At 44.0% G+C, this 9,898-nt stretch overlaps 1 protein-coding gene across 1 annotated transcript; it reads left to right on the top strand.

Annotated features, from left to right (window-relative positions):
* The first annotated feature begins 1,195 nt into the window (after positions 1-1,195).
* Positions 1,196-9,717, top strand: LOC104268726 (pseudouridine-metabolizing bifunctional protein C1861.05-like). The gene is made up of 10 exons (XM_009864720.1): positions 1,196-1,280; positions 1,814-1,928; positions 3,244-3,418; positions 4,015-4,126; positions 5,116-5,222; positions 6,044-6,170; positions 6,718-6,838; positions 7,122-7,207; positions 8,229-8,353; positions 9,587-9,717. Exons 1-10 carry the CDS (start codon positions 1,196-1,198, stop codon positions 9,659-9,661), a joined length of 1,128 nt encoding a protein of 375 aa, XP_009863022.1. The 3' UTR covers positions 9,662-9,717.
* The last annotated feature ends 181 nt before the right edge of the window (positions 9,718-9,898 follow it).

Below are 9,898 nucleotides of genomic sequence, written 5' to 3'. Positions count from 1 at the left end.
TTGGGAAGTGAAAAACAATCCTAACAGTTTCAGGCAAGTGTATATTTCTTTTTATGACAGTGTCTATCCTGATGGCTTGAGAGATGCCTAGCTGAACTGGTCCCTCTTCTCCAGCATTACACAACCCAAGCTGTCCTGCATAGCTGAAGTCTTTAGATGTAGGCAAAAATACTCTTCCTGGGTATAAGATGTTTCTGTACAGCTGTGGTGCCACACACTGTACCGACATCAGTGCCATGTTCTGCCAAGTGTAACATGAACACAGTAATGTATTCCAATTAATTTGCCATCTAAATTAACTATAGGTACAAAGGACTGAAGAAATAAATCCTTTCCTGCTGTTGAAGGGGTGAGGAACAGAAGTGCTCGAGGCATATGGCCAAACGCCCAGGGAAAATATGTGGAGCAGCCAGGCATTGAGTGAAACAGCCCTGAGGCCCAGACCAGACCAGTCTTTTACCCTTTACAACTCTCCCCCTCTCTCTCTGTTTGGGAGTGAATTTAATTAAAATGAATAGGAGTTGCTAAGAGACCAGAGGAGTTCTGGAGTTTGTTGCCGGGGCTGAATTGCCACTCTGCTTCCAAGGCTTTGCGCTAAGAATGATGATGTAACGTGAGCCTGCATAAAGCCCCACGACTCTGTGGAAAGCTGCTCTTTCTTCCTTGTAGTTACAGTCTGGTTTACCAGCTCTCGGCCCCTTTCTTTGTTTGACTGAACTGCTTTTCTCCTCCTAGACACCAGCAAAAAAAAGGTTCCATCTCTATAGCATTCCTCTGCCTGTGCCTGCCTTGGAGATTTCTCCTTGGGATCTTTCAGGTTGGAGGTAGCAGTGGCTGAGCCTGCAATGTATCATGAGCATGTAGCTTTGAAAGTTAAAAGGTTTTCTACTCCTAAACTTTCTCTAGTTCATTATTCATCATCCTTTCCTTGGCTCCACCAGGATTTAAGCCCAGCATTAAAAATGGGCCAGGTGAAGTCTTTCAACTCCATTTCTGTGGCTTAACATTTTGCTTTGACACCCTGACTCGTGCTTAAAAAACCAAGAATCTCCAGGCAATCTGAACTAGGGTTGTTTATCTTCCAAGATCAAGACAAGAGATGATATGTTTAGCTTCACACAGTCACATCATTGCAAAATTACTCCTTTCATTCCTACATGACTTTTGTTGTCTCAGGACCCTCCACATGCACATGATGATTAGGAAAATAACCCATAGCCTGGAAAGACATGTGTCCGCTTTGGCATGTGGGACCACCCAGGTGAGAAGATTTCTGCATGGTGAGTAGTGTATTCTGAAACTGTTACTGCGTGGAAATAATCTTCCTCATCCGAATGCAGAAAGTACCTTGCTAACAGTGTTCTGGGAGCAAAGAAACGAGCAACAGTAGGCTTGATGCATGATAGTTGATGCATGATAGTCTTGTAATATATTGAGTTACTATGGTTTCCTTGGTGCTTCCACCCTTAAAACATTTTTTTGGGGAATGGTTGCAGGGCTTGGTTCATTTCTGGTAATGCTGAAGTAATGTTACTGAAGCCAATGACAACCCAGCTACAAAAATGGTATCAGAGGAGCCCTCCGTGATGATTATAAGGATTATTATTCATATTAACAGTAGAGTTATTTTATAAATATTGCACTTGTATAAAACACAGCGTTAGTCTTCCTGAAGTTATTTATGAACTCACCCCAGAAACCTACTGAAGAGGGGAATAAATTTATTGTGATGACAATTTGCCTTTTATAAAACAGCTCAGTAATTGCTGCAAATACCCACACAAATAATTCACTTTTCTGTGTTTATCCTCAGGTGCTTATTTCAAGATTCATCCCTCTGTACAGGAAGCCCTGATGGAGGGGAGACCAGTTGTAGCCTTGGAAAGCACCATCATTACACATGGCATGGCCTATCCTCAGAATCTGAGGTGGTGGATTTTGGTGTTCCTAGTTCATGAAGTTGTATGAATGAGGCATCTAACTGGTAGATTGATATCGGTATTCTTGGTCAACCCAAAACTTTGTAAGAGCATGTGGAAACGTCAGGGTACCAGGCATGCAGAATATGAGCTCTGGTGTAAACCAAGTATATCTGGACTTCTAAGGAGAGCAGAACTATACGACACACATGTTACCTATTTATCTCCTGATCCAACACCTTCAATTTCTGACTTCTTTTAAAATGTGGCAGCAGATAATGTCATCACTTGCTCTAAGATCTAGCAGCGTTTTTAGCTGCGTAGTTTGTGCAGACAGTGAAAACACTCTGCAATTCCTTTTAGTATATCTTTTGTAATGAAAAAGAGTGAGACACAATAGTGAAATCCGTTCCTTAGACCCACTTAGAGCAGCTACTGTGAGAGCTGCTGGACACTCGTTGCCTTCTGTGCCCTGCACACACAAAAAAATCACCTCTACCCTTTATTTAGTAACGTTCAGTAGATTCGTGTTTCACTGAGTTACAGTGCCAGAAATCATTGCACTCTCCTCTCCATCCCTGCTTCCAGAAAGCACAGGAAGGTTTTAGTATTGATTTTCCACCTTGCTTTTAACCCAGGCATTATTTTGCCTGACATTCGATCTTAGAATGAAGCTCTGAAAATTCACTTTCGGGGAGGAGGTAGTTTCAGTAGTTAAAGATTGCCTAGTGTATATACAGATAGCTCAGAAAGGGAGAAGCTGCTGCTCTTAAAAAGGATAGTGTATGAATGATCAAGTATAAAACCTGCAAAGCTTAGAAAGACCTAGTCTGCAGGCCTAGAGTATCCTCAGGTTGCAGCTTTCTGGCACTGTTCTTACTCTATATCTAAGTGCCTGTATTGTGAAAAATATATCCTGGTCATTTGAGCAGGGCTTGAATTGCCTGGGGTTTCTGTGAAGTTCTAGGATCTCAGAGAAATAACAGATGATGCAAAACGGTCCTATTTTGAGAGGATTCCTATTTTCAGTAGGTTGTTGTACAATGAGGTTTGCCTGTAAAACAAATGATTTTTTCTCAGAAATGAAGCACAGAGCTTGGATATTGCTGACCTGGAAGTGGGAGCTCTGCACTTCTGCAAATTCAAGTGGAAAAACTTCTGCCATTAGGGAGATACAGAGCAACTGGACTTAACTGAAATCACAAGAACTGTATAACACTGGAAACTGGGAATGGTGACCATCGAACATGGCAACTTTCTTGTCTGACCATTTACCTCACTAATTTTGTGATTGTTGTCTTGTTTCTTTTATCTCTTATTCTAGCATGGCCAGAGAGGTGGAAGAGATTGTAACAACAAACGGAGCAGTGCCAGCCACTATAGGTATTTTAAGAGGACGAATCCACGTGGGACTGACAGAAAAGGAACTTGAGTTCTTGGCAAGCAGTAAAAATGTAGTTAAAGTGTCTCGGAGGGATCTCCCTTATGTACTTAGCCAGGTACGCCATGCAGATTTTCTGATGTGGTGCTTTCTACACAGCAATAGTGTAGTGCTCTACACCTTCAAGCTGAGTGGCTTTTAAATCTCTTGAAAATATCGTGTAAAGTGGTATCTAATTGGTAAACTCAAACATAGTCCTATCTAGAGTCAAAATGCAACAGAGTAAGGAAATAGCAGCCATGAAATAGAGCTCCTGAAAAGTCATTCTGGATCGGGTGGCAAGCCATGAGCACTTGGCTAGGAATATTCTTGTTGGCATGATAAGGCATCATCACATTACATGTAAACTATGTGACACGCAGGACATCTCGAGTAATGCACACTGTGCTTATTTAAGGTGACCCTGGCTGCCCATGAAGCCTTCTGGTTGGAAAGGTCTTTGCTATCATCAGGGCAAGAATGACTTATGTAGCAAGGACAGCGGTTGCTCTGCACTTTACCCTTGTAGAATATTATATCAGAATTTCACTTGTCAGTTGGTAACAGCAGACTGTTGTGACATTGCTGTGTGATAGACCACAAATCATAGCTGCCTGCATGTGGTATTCTCCAGGCCACCCTGGGTGCTGACTGTGACTGGTTGTCCCCTGACAGGGCTTGTCCGGTGGCACTACCGTGTCCGGAACAATGATTGCCGCTCACAAAGCAGGAATCCCCGTGTTTGTGACAGGTGGCATAGGAGGTGTCCATCGAGGAGGAGAGAGCAGTAAGAAAATCAATACGTTCTACTTTTCTCCATGTTGATCCTGTTTTATTTAATTCCATCTTTTCCCTTTTTCCCTTTCTGTGCTGCAGTAACTGTCCACTCAAAAGAGTAAAGTTATCATTCTTTTTGACCATACTATGGTTGTTTTCTCTCCAATATCTCTTTTCCAGAAACTTCAGAATATTCCTCTTGAGCATGTGCCAGTTGTTAAGAGGGTGGCAGTTTCTCTTTATCCTTGCTTACAGGGGGTTATATGGATATCATTTGCTGCTGCAACAGGAGCTGACTCTCCAGTTTGTCATGGCTGGATAACCTGATACTGGTTATTGAGCACAGCGTTGTTATCGACTCTCTTTCAGAAGCGGAGTCACAAAGCAAACTTAGGCCCTGGTCCGAGTTAGAGGTGCATGCTCCTGTCTGGAAAATGGCCCAGCCTTGGCTGTGTAATTTGGGAACTTTAAGTACATTCTCTCTTCTTAGCCTAGCATAATATGCTTATTCCTAGCAAGGTTTAAGTGCACTGCCCTGCTGAATGCCATCTCTTTCAGATGAGATGTAAATTCTAGACCAGGGGGTTTCCTGAGATCAGCAAGCCTCCTGTGGTGCTTTTTTTGCTAGTGACATCAAGACAAAAATCAAAATCTACTTAAATTATATTCCATTTCCCTGAACTTTGTCCTTGCTGTATAACACTTTCTTCTTTCTTTTCTATCAAATTTTTGACTGCTGTTTGTTGATGTGATCAAAGAGCCGAGAGATACAGTGCTGCATCTCTGCCCTAAGCTATGTGACTTCTTTTTGTCAATATCTCTTTCAAACTCAATACGTAAGAGCATGTTGTAAACCTATAATATTTGCTTCTGGATCTAAGTGGTTACAAAAGCAGGCAGTGACAGCCCAGGCGGATATGGCTTTTTAAGAGGGCAGATGACATCGGCTTGAAGTACCCAACACAATCACCCACACAACGGCTGCTTGTACCTTGACAGCTCTGGATGTGAGTGCTGACTTGACAGAGCTGGGACGAACTCCAGTTGCTGTTGTATCTGCAGGAGTCAAGTCTATCCTTGATATTGGCAGGACACTGGAATATCTGGTAGGTAGCATGGGCTGTGCTGAGCCTGAAAGCAGATAATGTTGTACTTCGTGTACAGAATGTCCAGTGGTGTTGGGGTGGGTATTAAGCCTAATATGTTTAGAAATTGCTGTTGAGAGAACATGAAGACATATTTACAGTTCTCTACTTCTGGGGCTACACAAGCATTGGGCTGCTCCCTAACATAAATCTATCCATGCCCAAAGGGCTGTTCCAGAAGCTATTCCAACTGAGGCCAAAGGCAGTGTTAGCCATGACCTATTTCTCTGGTCTTAGACTTGTTTTTCCTGGGAGAACGCTCCAGAACTAATGGATCAGGTGAGCTAGATCCATCAAACACTAAAATAAAATCAGGATTAAAATGGGAATCAAGATGATTTTCAGTAGAGTTGCTTTTTAAGCTTTGGCATGTTGGAAACCACCAGTGCCAGCACTTCAGGTGACAGCCAACACCAATACTTCTAAAACAAAACTCACTTATATTCCTGCCAGCTCATGACATCTGTTCAGATCATGGGTTGTTACCTTGGCCTCAGTATTGCACTAATGACAGCTGCGTGGCCTTTGATCAGCTTCAAGCACAAGCAGAAGACGTGCCTCTCTTAGTAAGCCAAATTCTGTCCAACCAGTTACCATGCCTGGCTCTTTACTTTGAAAAATGTTGGTGATAGAATGGAATTGAATGGGATGTATAAAAATAACCAAACCTTGTGCTTAAGAAAGGCAGTTTCTAGCTGGGTAGAAGGAAGAAGCCCCATTTTTTTTGTCCGGTCTCTTTCCCCTCTGCTAATTACCTGCTTGTCTCACCTCCACTGCTTCAGGAGACTCAGGGAGTCTGCGTGGCTGCCTTTGGAGAGTCAAGGGAGTTCCCAGCCTTCTTCACATGCCAGAGCGGCTTTCAGGCACCATACCAAGTCCGGGATGAAGAGGAGGCAGCTCAACTCATTGGTGTGTTTCAGAAGGGAAAGGTTTATGCAGGGCTCTGGGAAAAGAGAGGCGCAAAAATCACCTTGGATGAGGCACTTTCCTTTTCTAACTTTGGAGAAGAGATTGTCCCCAAAACCAAGCCATCCCACTTCCCCCGTTCATGCTTCAGTGCTTCGAAAATAAAAGAGCAGGGAAGTTCAGTCTTTACAGCAAGTTTTAGCTAGCTGCAGCCACCTTGGCATGCTCACACGTGTTTTATTCACACTGGTGGAGTGAACACATATGTTAATGTGCTTATAAAACCATCTTCTGGGCCTTCAGAAGTGGAATCAGTCTTCTTTAAAAGAAAAATAATTCCTTGCCCCTTTTATTATACAGACAGACTCAGAAGAAATAGGCAGATGTAAATTGGTTGGTAGCTTGAAAAGACCCAGTCCTTGGGTCAGCTAAGAACAGGAGCTCCAGTTCTGTGGGTTCCTCCGCTCTGTGGCGACTCTTCTCTGTCCTTTCCCTTCAGCATTTGATTTACTCAAGGAGAACCCCTAATGATCTGCCTGTCTTCTCCCAGCCAGTGCTCTGGAGCTGGGCCTGAGCAGTGGGGTGCTGATAGCAGTGCCCTGTCCCCAGGAGCGAGCTGCCTCTGGCCAGGTCATTGAAGATGCCATCCAGCAAGCTCTCAGTGAAGCCAGGTGAGAAGCAATCTGGGCTCTGTCCTCTGCTCACCCAGTGGTCTCGGGGAAGTAAATAACTTCAGGGACATTGCTGCAGCAGCTGTAGCACAGCTTAACGTTGGGCACGGGTGAGCCCACAACATGCTTTCAACTGTAGTTTTATCTAACCTGAAGCTTGTTTACAGGATTTTTTATGGTATGTAGTTATGGAGATAAATTATCTGCTGGCAGCAGTGCTTCTCCTCTGATGCTGTTTCAGCTCAGTCCTTCTCATCTGCAGGCATTCTCTCTACATTCACAGGTCCAAAGGGATCACAGGCAAAGAACTGACCCCTTTTATGTTACAGAAGCTCAGTGAATTAACTGATGGGAAATCACTGGATTCCAGTATCCTTTTACTGAATGGGGGGAAAAAAGTACTCCAGTGTACCTCATATTTCTCCTCATAATATTCAGTGGAAAATGCTGTCACTTTATTGACAGTCTAGCAAGAGGCAAACACTTCAGTATCTGCAGGCAAATGAGAGCTTAGCAAGTGCATCCTGCTTTTTCCAAAGCATCATTACTGTCTTAATCCACTTTTGCATTAAAATCAGAGGCCAGCCCAGAGCAGGTGGTCCAGAGCCCAAAGAGATCCCTCAAATCTAATCCTCGAGCTTGCCTGGTCTGTGATGGAATCTCAGGACACTACTGCTCCATGGTGGGGTTGCACACTGGAAGGCACCTGGGCTTCCCAGAGCACTGCACTGCACATTGCACCACCTTATCCAACTCTTCATGTGGATGCAGAGTAAGAGAAACTTGGAAAGAAAACACCCCCTGGGTAGGCAGATCTGCTGGCTGGGATGCCATTGTAGGAGCTGCAAGAGCCAGGTTCACATCCAGGCTCTGCTGCCAGCCCTCTAGGAGGCCTGGTCAGTCAGGGCATATTGGTAAAAGCATTTTTGGATATTAAAACTGTACGCATCCACCAAGTGGGGCTTTCAAAGCCTCTGATACTCTGCATCTGGTGAAATTGATAAAAAACTTGCTTACAGAGACTTGGCAAAAATAGTGGTAGGCATCTCTCTGGAAAAGCTGGCCAAGATCCTTCGAGGTTGTTAGACTCTTGGTTCTAGTTTAAGCATTTCACCTTCTCTTTTCTCTCTGAAGCCTTTGCTTCTGTTCCCTACCTGTCAAATGGAGATGGCAGGTTTCCTTTCTCTGCACACGGGAGAAGGAAGGTGAAAGAATTAAAAAATTTAGGGTGTTCATGCAATGCTCCCAAAGGATTACAGTACAGGGCAGCCAAATCTATATCTCGAAGCATGTATTTTCTGCTTTCTCCCTCTAGGCAGTTCCTACATAAGCTTCTGACAGGTTGATCTTGATGGTATGCTTTTCTTTTCCTCAAAGAAATGCCAAACAGACCTTGCTCTGATCCAGAACAATGCCAGAGTGGGCAGCTGCATTGCAGTGGCCCTGAGCAAACTACAGAAAGCCAGAAGGAAGGGCAACCTGCCTCGGCGAGAGGACACAACCCCACCCCAGCCAGTGAGTTCCCTGCTGCCTCTCTGCTGACAGCACAGGATAAATTTATATCTGTTCCCAAAAGTAAAAGGTGACTCAGACAGAGACTAATCTTTCTGCTTCACACTGGCATTCAGTCTCTCTCTCGTATTTTTTTTATTCTTCTCAGATAAATATGCTCTCCTCCTCCCCCATCCACATTTGCAGGGAATAAACGCTGACAGTGGTCTAATCCAATCAAGTCTTAGACCATCAAATCCATTAAAACTTTAATCACCTTTTCACCTTTTACTGTGCCCTTATGTACAACTTCAACTGTATTGCTCTCAGTGCCAGGGAACTCATGACTACAGGAACAGACCTGAAAGAGGGTGGAGGGAGATATTTTGAGCTGCTGAGCCATACACATTTTATAAATATCTATTTTTGTTGACCTCCTGCTCATGATTGCCAGAACTACAATAGGTACAGCATATCCCAAACAAGATCTAATGCTCTACTCACTATCTTTGATTTTATGTGCCGCGTAATTTACAGGAAATCTATTTTAGGTAGTCTTTTGAGAGCTGAAAAAATTTCTAAAATGCATTTGCAATAGGATTTGCCAACATGAAAGAGGGCAGTGTCTTCAGAGACAATAACCCAGCATTTGATGGAATGAGAGAAAACAGCTGTATGACCCCAAAGAATCTAGAAACTTCCTGTTTGTGGAGCTGTACTGCTGTTTCTGGCTTTGTAGGACAATAAGACAGTGATCCATAAAGTGTCACTGCATATGGCAGCATCTCCTGGGAGCCTGTAAGAAAAGACTGCTTTTTTCTGCCTATTTTCCCCTCCCCCGTTTTCTTTGCTTTCTGACACAGCAGTGCTTGAATGTTTCTGAGGTTTGGTATGTCACAAATTGTCCCAAGAGGGATGGCTTCAAGCGCACTGACATGACCAGACCCATGCAATGTCTTACATTACTTTATCACCACAGAGAGAAACCGTCAGCACCCATATATGCACAGAGTAACACCCCACCTGCCATGCTGGGGCTGGCTCTGCCAGCCATAATTCAGGAAGCAACATACAGCAGAGATTTTGATACTTTCTCATCTAGATTGTACTGACCTGTATCTAGCCATCCACAATAAGCACTGGCCTTCCCACTGTAAGTTAGATAGCTTTCAAGAGGGTGGGAAAAGCAAAGAAGACTTGGAAACTTTTTCCTTAAGTCCTTCCAACCACTTTTTACTTCTTTCTTCCCTCTTAAAGGTGGTGATTGGAGGTATCAACGTTGACTTTATAGCCAAGGCGCAGAATCCTGTCATCCTGGTACTGTATCTATAGCAGTTTTCTTAGCACCAGTGCCATTTCCAGCTACTTTTACAGGAGTGCAAGCCAAAGGGGAGGCAGGGGGGGGGGGGGGGGGTGGGGAAGGTGGTATCTACGCACAATATCCACATGTGCGTATGCACACACATGCACAAACTTGGGAGGCGTGAGTGCTACGTATTTGGTGTGTTGTCTAGGTGGGCAATGTAGTGATACATACTGACCTGGACAGGCTGGAGCGATGGGCTGAGG

The sequence above is a fragment of the Apaloderma vittatum genome, unplaced genomic scaffold (assembly GCF_000703405.1).
Source record: "Apaloderma vittatum isolate BGI_N311 unplaced genomic scaffold, ASM70340v1 scaffold38132, whole genome shotgun sequence".
NCBI lineage: Eukaryota > Metazoa > Chordata > Aves > Trogoniformes > Trogonidae > Apaloderma > Apaloderma vittatum.
The sequence above is the reverse complement of the archived record's forward strand: the minus strand, read 5'-3'. Positions and strand labels throughout refer to the sequence as shown.

Bases quoted from the DNA above. Each gene is read 5' to 3' on its own strand.
- LOC104268726 (XM_009864720.1), top strand. From the start codon at position 1,196: ATGATTAGGAAAATAACCCATAGCCTGGAAAGACATGTGTCCGCTTTG. The intron at 6,839-7,121 runs GTGAGAAGCAAT...CTACATTCACAG, and splicing joins CAAGCTCTCAGTGAAGCCAG to GTCCAAAGGGATCACAGGCA. The intron at 7,208-8,228 runs GTATCCTTTTAC...AATGCCAAACAG, and splicing joins TGGGAAATCACTGGATTCCA to ACCTTGCTCTGATCCAGAAC.